Here is an 18,679-nt window from a genome sequence, read left to right on the forward strand (position 1 = left end):
GATGGTGGCCTCTGTTGCTATCCTACTAACGACATGGGTGTGTTGTCACGGGACTGCCACAGATAGATCTGAGATGAATTTCCCTGAGGTGGCAGAAACATCCAAATAAGGCATCTTGAAGAAAGATAACAACTTGAGAGAACTGGATTAATCTTTGAATGAGAAAGAAAGGGGCAGGCCTAATTTCTGGCACCTGCCTAGACGAGGAAATAGAGAACCAACATTCACTAGACATTTTACTGGATTTGTGTCTTGATTAACCAATCCCAAGTAAGCAATCAAGTCAGTGCCAGTGGAGAGAAATGCAGGAGCGATTCTGCAGCCGTACAATCTTGATCTTAATTCTTTTTTGTAAGTCAAGTTTATTGAGGTAAAAGTCATCCTTGGCAACTGCTGGACGAGTGCTGACAGACGTACACATGAGCCCCAACCATCCGGCCACCGAACTCTTTCATCACCCGAGACACTTCCTGTCCTTCCCTGGCGAAGCCTCCTCTGACCTCTGTCCCTATAGGTTTGTCTTTTCCAAAATGCCATACAAATGGGATCATGCAGCATGTGGCCTTTTGTCCATCTTGATTTTTATGAGTTGACTGAGATAAGATTGGATTGAAAGAGAATGAGAAAGACTATTGTTTGGCTGGCTAATGTCTAGGACTAACCAAAGTTGCTTACATTTAAGAAAGCAGCTAAGTGAGTTCTATTTCTGACTGTAGATTTCAAAGAAAGCACAGTTCTCCACTATTTTCTAAGTTACTAGGGTTTCTCAGAGGTAATTCTGAGCGATCTATTGAGAAGAGGGCGGGGGCGGAATTGCACAGCGACTCTGGCCTCCACCCGCAGGCGGCCAACGCAGCTGCGAGCAGGGAGAGTGGAGCCCGGGCACAGACCCGAGCGAGCTCCAGGCCCTAGCCCTATCCACGGGGCGCTGCACGTCCTGCCCCATGCCACGGATCCAGAGGAGATGCTGACACTCCGTAGAGCTAACTGGGCTCCCTGGTTCCCAGACTCCTCAGGGGCCTGCGCTGTGCACTCCCCACCTACCTGGCAGAGGACGGATGCTGCTTACTCTTCCGGGAGGAGGTGCTGCTGGTTGGCTGCTGCCGCATCACATGGGCCACGCCCACATTCAAGGGCTGGGCTGCTGGAAGGGTCACGTGACCAGTTAATAGCGCAGGCTGCTGCATGATGGGATTGTAATGGCTGCCGTGAGCATGTGTGTTCCTGAAAAGGAGATGGGGAAGACATGGCTCTTTATTGGTTTTAACAAACACACAGCTTTTGTTTAAAGATAAAGGTTACCCCCGTTTAAAAGCCAATTTAAAACTAAAAGTTGGTTCTCACTAGCTGATGGGGTTGTTGAAGAATGGGCTTATCAGCTCATTAAGTTTTCCAGGTGCGGTGAAGTTTAAGTGCTGTTCGGAAGGAGGGCAGGAACACAACTTGTGAGGGAGAACGAGGGTGTTTCAAGTGGAGGAACGCCAATTATGCAGCCTTAAGTTCTGGGGAGAGGAGATAAATATCTCCTCCAGCTTTTAAAATCTCCAAACAGATGACTGTGCTGGGCACTTTCTTTTAAAGTGCCTTCTTCAGTGGGTTATTTTACTCTGTGAGGTAGTCAGGGTATTTTAGTTATGTGTTTTATAAATGAGGAAATAGTTTTGTTAAAAAAAACTTTGAAGAATGAGACTGTTAACGCTTCTGGCTTTTAGGAAGTGAACATTTTGAATTCTATTACTGGTTAGCACAATGCTCTGACATGTAGCAGCTGATAAATTACACGCTTGTTGAATGAACAATTAGATTAACCTAAAGTTGATTTTATGTATAAAGAAATCAAAATTAATAATTCAGACGAGTGTTGATAGAAATACAGGTATTACTTGCTTTCTGAAAGTTTACCTTAGCCAGTTGACTCTTAGGAAAGCCCTACAGTTAGCACCCTACTGTAAAGGTGAAAATCCTCTTCAGAGTTCTTTCCATCAGGGAAACAGGTACTACAGGTAGGGCTTTCCTAAAAGCAAAGTGGCATAATGTGAACTTGTACACATGGGGGAATATGCTTTGCTTTATGCCATTTCATCTTACAAAGGTTTCATAGGAAGTTCTGCTTTGGCAAAGTGGGAGAAACCTGCACTGGCAGCCATTATCCTGAAAATGTTACATTTTAAAAGTTCTTATGATCTGGGTTGTTGGAGCTCAAAGGCTTCTTTTCTCACAGAGTGGTAATTAATTCAGAGACTTGCCCATAAAAGCCCATTTAACTCAAGACAAAATTAAAAGTTAAGAATGCATTTGGGTTTTTAAAAAGTATAAAATTTATTTTTGCAACTTGGGGAAAAGGGTGAATGTGAAAAACATGTAGGCAGACACTTGTATAGAGATTTTGATGAATCTTTTGGACATTTACATGAGTTTCAAAAACTGATGTTACACCTTCTTTACTTTGTTGCTGCTGTTTCTTCTACAGACATGGCATTCTTTTTCCTGTGATACAGGCTTAGCATTGGTATATCTCTTCTGTCTAGTAGCCACAATTATGGCTGCTCTTTGGCCCACACATGACCCAGAGATGAGACTGGAAAGAAAGTGTGTTGGCTTTAAGTGTTTTCTGTGACAAAATGGCAAGAGATGTGGAGGGAGGGATAAGGAAGTCTGCATGAATGAGTATGTGCCTACTGCTGAAATCAAATATGCTGCAAATGCTGAGAGACAAAGGAAAAGAGGAAAGGGAGGAGAAAAAACAACTGGTCCAACAGCTTTCTGCTTGGTTGCCATGCCTAATGAGCTGGAGAGGGAGGCATTCTCTCCGAGCATGAACCAGTGTACATAGCGGAAGGGAAGATAACAGGTTTATTTACTGCCTGTCATGTACCAGGCGCTGGTATACTACATGTTAAATATGGGTCAAGTGCTTTGTATTTTGTTTTAATTTAAGCCTTCCAACTATCCTACCAGGTAGGCATTATTACCCCCACATTACTGAAGAAGAAACTGGGGCTCATAAAGGTTAAGCACCTTGCCCCAGGTCATGCAGAGCCAGAACTGAGCCCTGTTTTATCCAGTTTGAAAGTGCTTCCAATGAATGGAGGTGGGCATGGTGGGTGTTGCCAGTGGGAAGTGAGTGGGACTGAAGGGAAGAGCCTGTGTATTCTCTTCTTTTTACTAGTCATAAAACTAAATGGAGTTACAATGGACTCTGCTGTTGAGGCTTGACTGGGGGCTTCTAGCTCCACCCCTATGTGTTTTACTGAGAGCTCTTCATTCACAATAACCTTTAGAAAAGGATCTGTGGGGGAGTCTTCATGGGGGTTATGGAGACTTTCCGAGGTGGAGGGGTACCCTGATGTTTGGCTCAATGAGATCCCAGAGGGCCATGGGAAGCTGTGGACAACTTGAGGGGTTGCCACTTCGTTCTGCCCTGGGGAAAGGGGGCATTGTGGTGGTGCTGGGAGAGGGTGGGTGGGGAGTACAAGGAAAAGTGAAAAATGGCCATAAAAACAACAGAGCAACATGTAGGTGGGGAAGTCAGTGAGTGGGACAGGATGGTACTCTGGAAATAGATGCAGAAGGTATGGCATGCTGGTGACTGTTGGCTGGATGCCTCTGGGGTCTGCGGAAAATGGACTTTGATTTATAAGCTCTGACTATTAACTGAAGAAACACACTCAGCAAACATGCCAGGGTTTACTATTCCACATAAACGCCACTCTGCTAAGCCTTCCTTGGAGAGGTCATATACAGCTCCAGTGTGCCCATGTCTCAAAACACCTTGAGAGCACTTCCCAGAATTGCTTAGGTGCCTTGAGGACTGTCTTCTGCATCCTTGGTGATAAAACTTTGTTTTCTGGGAGTGGAATTTAATTCTAACAACCAAAAATTATTCGGAGGCAAGTCTGATAAATTACACTGGTGATCAAACGATGTAACTGAATTTAGGATCAGAAATGACAACTGACTGTAGAGTAATGAAGCTGACTGTCTCATGCCTTGGTACATTTATGTAAAAAAACTCTCTCATTACACTGCAGTCATATTCCACTTAACCAGCTCTCCACACACCAGGGAATTCAGGTGCAGGCCAGCCTGGCAGCTCTCCGGGGCAGCAGTGGGCATGCCTCCCATCCCAGATGCTCTGCTTTCCTACTTACCTCCAGTCGGCGAGCTGCTGGGTGCCCGCCATGGTCTCAGGAATCACAGTGGCGTGCTGCACCGACGTGTGCGTGGCCACCCCAGTCAGCTGCTGCCATGCTGGGGGAAGCAGGATCTGCTGGGTCCCACTTGGCCAGGCCTGCTGTAGAGGAGAGGACACAGGCAGTCACCAGGTTTGTTCATCGCATAATCCACTGGCACAAATCAAGCAATTATTCTGTGTCTGGGGTGGTGCTAGACCCTGTGATTGCTGTGAAAGTGCCGACTTGGTCTTTGGCTTCAAAAACTAAGTTAAGGGAGAGAAAATTAAGATATTTGAAGTATACAGAAGAGAATAAGTACATGGGCAAACAGTTGTATGGAAGGGATCCATTTGTGTTGAAGAATGACTTATTTATAAATCTGCTCTAATGAACAACGCTCAAAGTTCCCAAAAGTTCATTTTTTGATTCATTCTGGCACACAACTATGTGTAAGAGATTACGGTAGTTGAATTGGGCACTACAACTGCCCTCAAGAAGTTTTCCATCTAGTATCCTTTATTTACTATTTTACCTTCTGTTTGTCAGAATCTAGAGCTCCAACCTGAGTTAGCTTCTGAATCTAAGTCAACATAACTCTGAGATCACCAAATACCTGGCACTTGCCTGCACCTGAGAGTGAGCACGGGTAAAGTTCTTAGCTGGAACCTTGACCTCAGTTGAGAATTACTTCGACTCCTCAAAGCAAAAATGAGGCACAGTTAGGAAGCCATACTTTGATTTTTCATAAATATTAAGCTGCTTCTAAGAAGTCGAAAATGAACTTTCCTGATTCCTCCTTGAATAAACTTACTTCTGTGTGTGTGTGTGTGTGTGTGTGTGTGTGTGTGTGTGTGTGTGTGTGTGGTGTTTTAAGCTTTCTGTGTCCTCAATCACTATTCTTCTTGCCTTTGGTTATTAAATGATTCAGAGTGAACACAGTCGCCTGAAGTTAGACATTCAAAGGACACCACTAAGATAAAATGGCTCTTGGGCAGACCAAGAATTTGAGATCTGGGATCTTAGCTGTCTCTCTCTCCTTCCATCAGGCTGGATATAACTAACACTGGGTGATTTACATACTGCAGCGCTCCACAATCCCTGTGTGTGTTCAACTCATGTGTTTGGCTCATATGTACAAACCAGCCCTTCTAGAAATGAATCATGGAGTTGAGTACAGGCTTAATGAACAGTGATGTGTGTAAAAATGATATGACCACGTTTCAATCTGACTGGATGGTTCACCTGGTCCATCTTTCTCATGTCACAGATGAGGCTCTCTGAGATCTCTTATACTTTTTGGATATTTATGAATCTGTTTTGATATAGACAGAAAACTCAAGGAGCAGAGATTATACACAGGAAGTGCTTAATAAACGTTTGTTGATAAAATGAAAGAAGCATTATACAAGGTAATTAACTAGTTAACTGTATTTCAAGTTTACTGAATTAAAACACAGTAAGCAGAAAAGTAATATAATTGACTAAAACAGTTATGAGCTCAAAATGTTAAATGAATAACAATTTTGTTGGCAATAAGATTTGTACTGACTGGAACTCATTTCAGATCTCGTGAAAAGCATGTGTTTGACTAATAGCATTTTTAATTAACAAATCTTAATATCAAGCTAAAGATGTCATTTTTCCCTTAGTTCCCTAAAATGGAATTAACTTTTTACCTCAAAGAGATGGGATAAAGGGCTTTTTTTTTTTACCTCTTTCACTGATGGATATGTTCAATTCATTACACATTTCTATAATTTATAAGATTAGAGATAATATTAGAGTTACTATTTCTTTTTTTTTATTAAAGTATCACTGATACACAATTTTATGTTGGTTTCAAAGACACCAGTAGTTCAACATTTACCCATATTATCAAGACCTCACCCCCTCCAATGCGATCACTGTCCATCAATGTAGTAAGATGTTACGGAATCATTAACTGTATTCACGATGCTATACTACCATCCCCGTGACTGACCTATTATATTGTGATTGTGAATTACTGTGCCCCTTAATCCCCTTCCCCCTCCTTCCCACCCTCTTCAACCTCTCTTCTTTGGTAACCACTAGTCCCTTCTCAGTGTCTATGAATCTGCTATTTTGTTCCTTCTGTTTTGCTTTGTTTTTATACTCCACAAATAAGGGAAATCATTTGTTATTTGTCTTTCTCTGCCTGGCTTATTTCACTGAACATAATACCCTTTAGATCCATCCATGTTGTTATAAATGGGAGGATTTTTCTTTTTATGGCTGAATAATAGTCCATTGCATATATGTATCACATCTTCTTTATCCATTCATCTATTGATGGACACTTGGGTTGTAGAGCTAATATTTCTTGATGCATATTGTGTGCCAAGAGCTAGCACAGAGCTAGGACCATAAATAGGCTTTCTGACTTCATCAAAACACCAGTACTATGAGGTAGGGACTATTATTTCCTCCCATTTCTCAGATGAATAAAATGAAACACTGAGAGGTTAAATAACTTCCCTGAAAATGTGGTAAATTAAACCTATACATGTATTGCTCTCTCTCTCTCTTTCTTTAAACCCAACAAAAATGATAGTGAAAGAGTAAAAAAAAATATAGGTTCATATGGACAAAGATAACAGGGAGAGACAATAACAGTTAAAATTTTAGAAGCTAGAAAACAGAAGGGCAATCAAGGAATTAGCAGACTGGAAGGAATCTAAGGTCACATCTGCATATTAAATCATGAGAATCCTCTGCCCCTCAGTTCCCATATTCCTGGTATGTAGGTTTATATCCTCCTCCTCTTTCCCTCTCAAAGCAGGAGGCTGGAAGATTCTCTCTAGGGAAGCTGTCCAAGAGAAGAAACTACAGATACATGTAAGGATCAGGGATTTGCCAACAAAAATGCTGGGCTACACCTTCAAAAATGAAGAGCCTACAGAGAAGCCCATATTTGAAAGTCCCACCTCCCCTGGAGCTTCCCAGCTAGGTTTTTAGTCCTCCGATCCTAAATATGCTCACCAAGGGTTACCACGTGTTAAAGGAAGCTTCTAATATGAAAGAGACTAGAACAAAAAGGAAACCCAGAGGAAACAAAACAACATAGGAATTAGAATAAAATGTCCAAAAACCTGTAATTAATGTCCCCACAGACTTAAAAAAAAAACAAAACCCCATGAAGCAAGATCATATATAAGAACAGGTATCTATATATCCATATCTATATTCAGAGATACATAACCCAATGAAAGAATGAGACAACCATTAACTCCAGGAGAAACAGTTGTCCAGGAGAGGAAATAGAATCACTATATATTATGAGGCTGAGCTGAGAATAATATTACACAATACTGATGACAATAATTGTGTAAATAATGTGAGGTTGGTTGAATAAGAAAATCAGATGGGAAGAATGGGAGAGAGGAAGAGTGAGTGTGAGACAGGGAGCGTGGGCGTGAGTGTGCATGTGCTGTGCAGGTGGGGGTGCGGGTTAGGGAGCTAAGTCTTCATCTCCCACAGTTGGAAGTAGAAATTTAATTACTGCATTTTTTTAAGGCACCATACTAGTTTTGCAAGTTAGTTTACTTTTGTCCTTTGAAGGGACCATTTAAAAATGTCTAGAAGACAGCTTCAGCCTAACAGGTTGAACATACTGGCGTGGGCTGGTTAAGTGACAAATAGAAAAAGCGACCAACAAAGAGAAAGATTCCACGTGACACTGGAGAGGGCAGGAAGCTTTTTACTTAATGTATCTTAGAAATCTTTGCATGTCAGGACATATTGGTCTACCACGTCCCTTTTAATGGCTACAAGGTATTCCATTTTATGGGCACATCAATTTTCAATTTATTTAACAAATTTCCTGCCAATGAACATGCTAATTGATTCTAGCAGTTAGTTCCCTGTTATAACACCAGAGTGATTAAAACCTTTGTACATGTATTTTTAGTTCACTTTTCCAATTACAGCTTTAGGTTAAATCTATTTGGAGATTTACAGCACTCTAGTGAACCTTTTTCAAGTAAGTGAAAGGTAACGCTCTTCCCTGCTCTGATTAAAGGAGAAACAATATCAGAAATGCTAAACCTATTGGTTTCCACCAAACTGAACAATGAAGAATGACTACTTCGGCTACTAAGAGATGCCGATTATTGTTCAGAGACAGTTCCTGGCTTACTAGGGTAGACTGTGCAAACACAATAAGGCTCTATATGTACCCTTTAAAGTACATGTGAATTCTTTAATTTTTGGCTCACAGAAGAGAGCACTGGGAGGCTGGCCTGGATTTCTGCCACTCAGATAAAGTATGAAAAAGCTATTTTGCCCCTGGCGTGAACTGAAGTCTTTCTCTTGACCTATCCTGGCCTTTTCTGAACTCCCTACTACCAAACTGTGCAAACTAAAGGAAGCTGTGAAGACCAGCAAGAGAGACAGAGGTAGTGGGCCTGCTTTAAATATAGAAGGTTTTTGATTATAGACAGTCAGCAAGACAAAACTTTGAGTGCCGCCAGAAGCTGGTGTTAGTGGTCACCTATAGCATCAATTTGGACCTAAGAACAGAGATGAAGAATGGTTAATATCAATCTTAAATAAGCTGTTCCAGAAAACAGAAGAAGAGATAATAATATCCACCATACTTTATGAGACTGTGTAGCCTCCATGCTCCAATCAGAAAAGGATTCAATATGAAAATTATATGTCATTTCTCACTTTTGAACATAGGTGCAAAAATACTACCTTATTAACAAATAATCCAGTATTGAAAGGCATATGAATATATAAAATACAACATGATCAAATAAAGCTTATTTTGGAAATACAAGAATATTAAGGAACAAAAAGCACATGCATTTTTAATAGGTGCAGAAATAACATTTGATATAATTCAACATTTTTAAAAATTAATATACTTGACAAAGTTCCTCTATCAAATACTCATCATAAAAAAAAAATACTACCGAAGAGTGAACAGCTAGAGGAATTTCTTTTAAAGTTAGGTACAAATTAAAGATGTCTAATACAGATACTGTTATTAAATACTGTTTTGGAGGTGCTGTCAGCACAGAGATATAAGAAAAAGAAATAAAAGAGATAAGGATTGGAAAGGAAAAAAACTACATCACCTGTAAATAGAAAATCCAAGGGAATTCACAGGAACAGTCAGATCAGTTTAGAATGACTGCTAGATAACAAACTTAACAGACCAAAAATCAATTACATTCCTACAAACCAAAGGCAAATAATTAGAAAATATAATTAAAATTATTATGAGCAATAAAATTTGTAAAATAGGAATTATTCTAACGAAAAAAAGCTTAATGAAAGGAATGGAAGGTAATATATAATAGAGTAAAACCATAATCATGGGTGAAATGACGATAACTATCCTTAAAGTAAATATAAATTCAACACAAGTCCAGTAAATAATAATCAGGGTTTTTATGTTTTGAACTGAAATTCTTACATAACAATCATGTTTAAATTTATATGGAAAAGCGAAGGGACAAGAATAGACAAGGAAATTTTGAAGAACAATATGAGAACAGGGCTTTCCCTACCAGATACCAAGAAATTTAAAAAAGTTATAATGATTAAGACAGAAAGATACTAGGCCACTGGGACAGAATAGAGAGCCCAAAACAGACTTAGACAATTTGACTACCTTAAAATTAAAACAAAAACTTCTGTTCAACAGAAGACTACATACATAGTATCTGTGGGAACACTTTGAGAAAAGCCTTTGGGAACTTAACTTACATAAAAATAGAGGCACTTCTAAACTAACAACATTTAGGCCATGATGTGCCTAACACCCAGCAGTGGAAATTATTATATAGAGGCAATACAGCATGGTGGTTAAATACAGATGCCTAGGTCAGACTCGGGTTTGTATCCTGGTTCTGCCACCTAAGTGCTCTGTGAGTTTGAGCCAGTAGTTGTGCCTCATTTTCCCTATTTGTCAAATGCAGTCAAATACCTTACTTACTGCGTTGTTGTGGGGATTAAAGCAATTAACAAGTACAAAGGGCCTGGTATAATGCTGATATTTGTTTAGGTGTCATAAAGGACTGATTATATTATCAGTGCATCATGTTACCTTAAATTTCCACAACACTTTACAAATTTTCAACCACTTTCACCTCTGTGAGCTCATTCTACTATCAGAATATGATAAGGAAGGTTCTAGCTCACAGCTTCTGTGAGCCTATTTTTCCAACTATGAAAACAGGAGATAATCTCCCAGGCTCTTTTTGGCTCTATAAAAAAAAAATAATTTTGACTTTACAAGAAAGAAATTTGAGGCAAAGAAATGTTCACTGACTTGCCTTCAGTCACAGAGAGTTATTAGCAGAGTCAGGATTAAAACCTATGTCTCCCATATTAATTTGCATTATAAAGCTACAATAATAATAATAATAATTTCCCCAAACTCTCCCTGTGTCTAAATTTCTTCCTGGAATTATAAGCTAAATACTTAGGAAGGTAATTCCCTTCGGGATCATTCTGAATATTACTGATGTATTCTAGTGAGTTGAAGCACCTAACTCATTGCCAGGGAGGGGATTAGCAGAGACACTTCCCTCTGGTGAACAACATTAACAAGGATAATGGCAGTAATAATAAAAAAAGAATTACCTGGGCAAGCAGACCAGGTTGGATCTGGAGGGGCTGAGCTCCTGGGGCTTGGGTGACGATGGGAACGGCATTTTCCATTCGCACAGAGTAGCCAGCATGCTTCGAGGGAGAGGCCTGCAATCCTGACCCAGACAACGGGCAAGGGAGAGAGGGCTTAGCCGAGGGCTCAGAAACGGCTGGATGAGAAGCTTCCCAGCCAGCCACCAGTCCCCACCAGGTATCACCTGGTCCTTTGGAAGTGTCCCCTTTAGTTTCTAACTTAAGTAAAAAAATAACCCACAAAGAACAATTCTGAATGTTTCCAAAGATCAGAAGGGCAAATTAAGGAGTCTGCAAAGCTGAAAGTGCCACAGTTAGGCTGACAAACGACAACAGGAAAACAATGGCTTCTGCCATGAAAACATTTCCATGTATGTCAAAGCCAGGGGTGGAGGGCAGACGGCGAACAAACCCACTGGAATCGCACTGACTCTGAACTGAGCAAGCGCACACCTGCTCACACTGTGGGGTCTGCAGAAACAAATTCCCGGAGTTCTGTGTAAGTTGTAACCAAGCACACAGTCAACTCTAGCTTCTTAGTCTTCAGGAGGAGAGCACTGGGGTACACGGCCAAACAATCACTGGGGAGCCTCGGAGGTACTTTTCAGACAGATTTATATTCTGCGTGAGAACTGGGACTCTGCAGGCTGTTAGAGATTGGCAGTCTTCTAGAGTGAACCCACACCGGGGCGACTTTGTGTGAGGAAACGCAAGAGCTGACATCAGCATAACAATAGAGTACAAACAATGTGCTTATTTACAGACAGCTGGTCGGGGACCAAATCACTGGCAGGTGGTGAGAATAACAACAAAGTGACTTGGTGCCGAAGCATAGGTCCTATTGTTCCCAGGCTGGCCACAGTAGGACAGGGGCCCGCAAGTTCAGTGATAGCAGTGCTCTCACCGAAAGAAATGAAAAGGGCTTCTCTCTGAGGAAGGTGCGTGACAGAAAACGGTGGGTGCCAGCGCCCCAGAGGTTGTCAGATCAGAAGCAGCTGAGAGGCTGTGTCTGCTCATTCTTACCTTGGAAGCCGGGTGGACACACGATGAGAGCTTGCTGGAAGGGGTCAGGCCGGGCACAAATCTGGGCTGTTCCTGTCTGCAGGGGCATGCTCCGCTGGGCCACTGCAGCCATGGATGCCGCTGAGGGCTGGTAGAGTGCAGATTGGTAGTTTAGTATGGAGACTTCGGGATTGGCTAAGGAAATAGTGGCACTGGTGGAGGTGGGAGCCTAAAGGGATGATGGGGATTAAACAAAAATAAACAAAAATAAAAAATGAGGTAGGTGGCATGCTGGGAGACACAAATCTAAATCAAATAAATGAACTCAAAGAAGAACAAACAAATAAAAACCAAGAGCCCAAAAGCAAAAACAGAGGAGAGTGGACATACAGTGAAAAGTCTCAGGGAAAAGCAGGCACCTGCTCCCACACGAGACACAGAATCACCTTTGGTGCTTATATTCAGGCCTGCTCCTAACATTTGTGGGGCCTGGGCAAGAGTGCAAATGGATGCCTGCAAAGTTAAAAATGAGGCTGGAAACTATGTTCTGCCCTTCCACTTTGACAAAAATACCTTTATGACAACCTGGAAGGCCAGGTTTGAGTCTGGGATCCCAGGACTCCTTGGGTTCTGCACTGGAGCATGGTGACGGGGGTGAGCTGAACCCCTGCCCCCTTCTCTCCCTGCCCAGTTCCATCCCACAGCTGAGGGGCTCTGGGTGCGCACACGTCCAGTCCAAACTCTGTCCACACCCCTGCTCCCTTGGGCCTGGTGGTGCATGCCATAGTTTGGAGGAGGAATCCAGGGAGAGGCCTGTGCAGGCGCAGGGTTCTGGGTACCCAGAGGGTGGCATGGGAGCCCACATAACTGGAGGATGGCTACAGCAGACCCAGAAGGGGGCCCTCTTGCTCAGGTCTAAAGGTAGTGCTGCTTACAGACACCCTGAGATGCTGCACAGCACAGTTACTACCAATAAATGCACTCTAGAAACAGACAGGGAGAGTGACATGTTCAGACTGGGGTTTCCTGTTTGAGTTCCAGTGTACCTTATGCCGCTGTTCAGCCTCTAGGGTTGGAAGACAGGGAAGATGCTAGTGGGTCAGGAGAATTTACATGGAGATGGGTTAAATGAGTGTTGAAATTATGTCCCCTCTCCTTTCTCTTCAGAAACACACCATCTGAGACAACTTCCATGTGAAGCAAGGCCATAGAAAGAAAACAGGCTCTGTAAGTCCCATGTTAGCCTTCCTCACCCCGATCCTTCAGCGAGAGGCGTTGGTTACCAATGAATAGTTTCAAGTTCAACATTGTTTCAAGCCACTTTGCCACTAGAGGTTTCAAGGACTAAAGAAAGAGGGGGAAAGAGCCATGGGATATCTGGGACACATGCAAAAACAGAATTTCAAGAAGGGTATGTATGTGTGTCAAATATGATAGGAAGGATAAAGTCTCATGTTACATGCTTTTTATGCTTAGATTTTATGCTGAATTTCAGTGCAAAGCAAATCAATTTGTTTGAAAGGAATCACTAAATTATGCGGTGTACATGTTTGGGTTTTAAGCCCATAGTGTCACTGTTGGTATCTGACCTTGCAGCGTCAGAGCCAGCCTCCAGGTGGCGTGACTGGGAAAGCGTGTGCCACACAAGGTGGCCAATGCCTGTTTTGCTGCTGATGCCATGCCTTGTTATTTCCTCTGTTCTCTCCGCTTCCGGACATACACACTTCGAAGGTCCAGACTCTCCTCAGGGCTTGGTGCCTCTGGCCTTCCGTCTTTGGGACCTCAACACCCTGCAGGCCGCCACACTGGGACTCAACTCCTCCACCTGCTGGTCAGTCACTGGTCCTGCGGCCGCTCCTTTGAACGGTCCCTGGGTCCCTGGAGCCCGTTACTCTTCCATGGCTGCTTCCTCAGCTGAGGCCCTCTCCCCTGGGGTCTGGCCCTGTAAGGCTCTGACTAGTGATGTTCTGGCCTCTACTTTTCCTCTCCAAGTCCTTCTTGTGCTAGAACGTTCTTTCCAAAAGACTAGTCTGTGCATATCACACCCCTGCCCCCAAATCTCCAATTACTGTCTAATCAACACTTACATGCACTTTGGTCTGGCACTCCTTTCCCGGGTTAGCCAACTTTCCCCTTCTAAATCTACCCCCTCTGCTCTCCATGTTCAGGCACCAGCCAGGTAGTCTCCTTGTTTTCTAAGCATGATGTGAGCACAGGCCTTGCTGTCTTGGACAAACCCTCTGGCCCACAGCATTCTCTCCAAGCCTCTGTGCTTCAAGGCCTAGCCTGGGTCTCAAGTGCTCGGGCAGTGAATCCCTGCCTGATGCCATCAACTCAAACGAACTTGTTTATGATGTTAACCTCTCCACCTGCTGGTGTGAGGGGTTCTGGTGATGGTGACACTTTGTCACGGAGCTCTTGGGTCTGGCCGCGGACGCCTCAGCCCCAGGGCTGGGCTAAGCACTGGAGGGGATGTTTGTTACTGGACTCCAGGCCTTTGCATTAGCTCTTCCCTCTAAGGAAAGCTTTGAGGACACCGATGGCCCCCAGGGGGCAGCAGATTCCAGGTGGCCTCTTCTAGCTAGGCCTCAGCGACCCAGTGCGCTACAGGAATGGCCAGGAAAACAGGGGGTTGGAGGGTGGTGGTGGATGAAAAAGGGACCAGTGACCCTTCAGTGACAGCAGGGGACCTGTCAAAAAAGAGCGAATGGCCAGGCAGAGGTAGTCATGCTTCGGGATTAGGACATACGCACTCCTCTCCTCTAGAGCGGTGTGCGAGTGTGTGTGTGCGTACACACGGGGGTACTGTTGTCACTGCAGATCGATACTCAGACTGAAAACGTCCAGGGGAAGTTCTTTTGGGGAGAGTTGTTAAGACTGGCACATGGGAATAAAAGTAAAAGTCTCTTAAATAGCAGAGGCAGCCTGAGCTAGGACTTGGGAGATTATTTATTCAGGAAACATTTCCTGATTTCCTGGGTGTCTCCCATATTTCAAGCAGCATGTTGGGTGCTGGATTCTGCTAATTTCCTGCAAAAAGTTGGAATCTGTGGGAAGGAAACCTTAGGTTTCTGGTCTATTTTAGTTCTAGGTGCTGGGATCCTGGTGACAGGCTGACGAGAGGATAGGACCTGGAGAAAGGACAGGTTTAATCTGTCCCGAAGGGAGATCCTGTGGACCCAGCAGTGTGGGTCCAGTGGGGGAGGGGCCTGAACTGGATGATCGCCACGTTTCTTCCAGCTCCAGAATTCCTTACCAGCGGATGTCAGGCCCAAGAGGATCTCAGCGTCTCCTTTACCTTATTCCTGCATCAGGTCAGAGTGACGCAGTATGAGGTACCATCTCAGAAACTACTTGCTTAGAGAGACCTTTCTGGGACCTTTCAATGGGACCAGTAGTCAAGGCAGAATGCCTCGGCCTCTTAGAGGAAATGATCTTGGAAGCAAATAATTTCTTATGTAGTTGAATACAGTACACATACAACAGAATAATTTTTTCCCTTGTATACGATATTGGAGGAGTTTTGCCTCCTGACCAGGTTTGGTGGGAAAATACAAGCTCTGGTACTCACACTGTCAGGCCTGCCTACCTTCCCCTCTGCCCCCACTTACCTGGTTGTGGACAGTGTTCAGCTGGTTGTTGAAGGTCATGGTCAGGTTGGTGGACGTGCTGGGGGCCACGTGGGTGATGAAAGGGGTTTTGCTCTGGTTCACTGTGTCATACATATTCACCCGACGTTTGCAAATCTCCATGTTCTGGAAACATGATTTGACACTGTTCGTGCACCAGGCAGAAGCGTAAGGGAAAGAGAAAGAGAAGAGGGTAACATAATATGGGATTAGAGGGGAGAAAAAAGAGAGAAGAGAAGAGAACAGAACAGTTAACCTAGTCAACAAGACAACCCAGTAACCTTAGGTCTGAATTTCCTGGACTTCTCACGCAAAGCCTGCCTTTGCAGGAGTTCACGTTTAGATGCACTTTGCCCACTGACCTACTACCTCATTCCCCTACTTAGGATGGGTAGAATCTCTCACTGCATTTTCCTCATATGGCCGATCGACCTCCAACTTCACGGCTCATTCAGCTTTCAGTGTGGCTTCTGGCCCACAAACATGCGCGCTCTCTACTAGGAAGGAACATTGAACAGCGGCTCACCACCTGCCTCCCCTTCCTCGAAGGCAACTCCTTGCAGCTCCTTCCCAGCTACTCTGGGGCACCAGCGCCACCTAGGGGCCGGCCAAGGCAGCAGCCAGCCCAGTATCATGACCCTATGGAATCCCCACTGGAATCGTGCATGTTATTAATGAGAACGATCTTACTAATAATTCGCAACAGTGACTACCTTTCATTGAGAGCTGTGGTAGTCGTTTGCAAGTACTCCTTTCCTCAGTCCTACAACCACCACAAGTGGCAGATTTGGTTGTCACCCCTATTTTCCAAGTAAGGACAGGTTTACAGAGGATAGTTTGCTGAGGTCAAGAGCAATCTCCGAGTGTACATCCTCTTTAACTTCCTTCAGCCTGCCTTTTCCTTTTCTAACTCTTGTTCAGGTCCATGAAATAAAAATTCTCTCCCTCTTTTTCTTCCTCCACTGTATTTGTGAATCAAAACAAAACACTGACTATGAAAGTAAAACAGTAAAATATTCCTGACATGGCATCAGGGGAAAGGAAAGCTACAAGGGGCCTCAGCCTCAAGGTTTTGAAAACCCACCATGACGCGTCCTTCAGGATTCATGCACCGCTTCTCATTCATGTCTCTGTGTTCTTGGTCAATTAAACGCACTTTTCCTTAAATGCAGGTTTTCAAGATAATAGCATTTAAATTTTAATTTTAAATGCTTATTTTAAACGTAATGTAGTAACTGAATATACATAATGGTTTTCTACTATTTTTAAGATTAGAAATATAATACTATAGGTATGTTATATTTTGGGCCAAGTAGGTGGGATATCCCCAAATATCCTTCCTATAAAAGATGTTCCAAATTGACTTTGACATGCTCAAAGAATCCTCTTTCTTTCTGAGTTAATGACTACTTATGTTGGCCACACAATGCACATCAAATAAACATTTACTGACTGATGATCCTGGAAAGAAAGGAAAATGTCTTCTATGGAAACTAAGAGCTAAAAGACCAACAATAATGTTGGTAATGACAACATATTTTGAGCATGTATTAAATACCGAGCACACTGCTAAGTGCTTTCACATGGAGGCTGAAGGAATAAAACAATGGATTTTGTATTCTATTTGGAATGAATTTTAAGCATTCAATGGTTTGGTGACAATTCAATGAAAGCTTTTTGACTCAGAACTTTCTAACAGAAATGGCCTGAGTTTTGACTTTCAGGAAGAGGCATAAGCACTTTCACTTTGGGGTAATTCTATGAGAATGGGTTTCTGAGGAATTATGGGATTTGTCCTGTTTCTGGGTGTGGCTAGTGTGCACTAGAACCTTCCCGTGGAGAGATGAGTGGGCTCTCTTACACCTGCTCGTCTAGATGCTGGGGCAGCTCTGCGGCAGCCCCAAGGATGAGGGTCTTCGGCAGGGTGGGCCTGGAATTCTTATGGGTTTCCCAGCAAGTTCTAGCGGCCCTTAGGGATCAAGCCTACTCCCAGGTAAGCCAGCTGTGCTCAAGGACCCGTCTTTCCTTCTGAGGCCCGTTTTCTGAGTTCTGAACTGGCAGCGATACTCTTGGTCCCACTCTGAGCTCCGAACTCAAAGCTCATGCGCACGGTCTCCGTGCTCGGATTCCACTGTTGCTTCGGTGCAGAGCCCAGAGAAGGGCGGGACCCTGAGGTCATTTGACCGCGCCCCCAACTTTATGGGGGTGACTGTCTCACTGACCCAGTGCAGATGGCTAACGGGAGCCCCAGGAGAGCACTCCCCCATCTCCTCCCACAGCTGCTTCCCAGTCACCCCACTTCGCTCCTGACTGATCTTTCGGGAGCCTTGCCCAGTAATCAGTCACCAAGTCTGCGTCCTTTCCGTGGAACAGAGCGACACCCCTTGACTCACCCCCGCCACACCCAGAAACAGGACAAATCCCATAATGAGGTTCTGCAAGGGAGGGGTCCAAGTTCCTTCTCTGTCCTGGCGGTTTCAAACAGTTCTAAATTAGACGCACGCTTTTGGTTGTTGCAATGCAATTTGACTTGCTTAACACCACTGATAAGGGGCAGAATTGCAATGGAGGAAGCGCTCATTGTTTGCAGGCTGGTTAAGGTAAGGCCCCGTCTGAGTGTGGCCAGGGCAGTGCCAACTGGACCTGCAAATCTCTCATCCAGCCGCTTCCCATGTGTCCTCCTCCTCCTAACCCTCACTAGGGTCTGGAGCATTCCTGAGTGCACTGCTTCTCCGCAGACACCAGGGGTCTGACTGTTTATCCTTTCACACCGCGGGTGCCTCAGGGTGGAGGGGATGAAGTGTTAGCGGCTGAACTATGCCCCCCAAATACAATACTGAAGCCCTAAGCCCCTGTACTTCAGAATGTGACTGGATTTGGAGACGAAATCTTTGAAGAGGTAAAATGAGGTCCTTAGGGTCGGCCCCAGTCTGATGCCTTACGAGGAGGAGGAAATTAGGACATGGACATGTACAGAAGGCTGCGTGAGGACACAGGGAGGAGACAGGCGTCTACAAGCCAAGCAGAGGGGCCTCAGAAGAAACTAGCTTGATCTTGGACTTCCAGAATGGTAAGGAAGTGAATTTCTGCTGTTAGAGCCCCCAGCACTCAGTGGTGCAGTACTGCAGCCTCCGCAAACCAACACTCCCCCACCTCTTGCCCAATGGCCTTATCTCTCCCTGTCACCCACTGAGGCCTGTGCCACCGGCTCAGTCTTCC

General features: G+C 44.0%; 1 protein-coding gene across 19 annotated transcripts in view; it reads right to left on the minus strand.

The window, feature by feature from the left end:
• HIPK2 (homeodomain interacting protein kinase 2) overlaps positions 1 to 18,679 on the minus strand; it is a 175,906-nt gene that overhangs the window by 33,803 nt on the left and 123,424 nt on the right. For 13 of the 19 annotated variants that reach the window (XM_036926084.2, XM_057504811.1, XM_057504810.1 and 10 more), the window contains 5 exons: positions 15,443 to 15,605; positions 11,853 to 12,060; positions 10,791 to 10,912; positions 4,152 to 4,294; positions 1,045 to 1,224 (listed from right to left, as the gene is read on the minus strand). In XM_036926084.2, coding sequence (XP_036781979.2) covers positions 1,045 to 1,224; positions 4,152 to 4,294; positions 10,791 to 10,912; positions 11,853 to 12,060; positions 15,443 to 15,605 — 816 coding nt within the window. The remainder of the gene's footprint in view (positions 1 to 1,044; positions 1,225 to 4,151; positions 4,295 to 10,790; positions 10,913 to 11,852; positions 12,061 to 15,442; positions 15,606 to 18,679) is intronic. The other 6 variants (XM_057504815.1, XM_036926081.2, XM_057504809.1 and 3 more) reach the window with 3 other exon arrangements.

The sequence above is a fragment of the Manis pentadactyla genome, chromosome 7 (genome assembly GCF_030020395.1).
Source record: "Manis pentadactyla isolate mManPen7 chromosome 7, mManPen7.hap1, whole genome shotgun sequence".
Lineage (NCBI taxonomy): Eukaryota > Metazoa > Chordata > Mammalia > Pholidota > Manidae > Manis > Manis pentadactyla.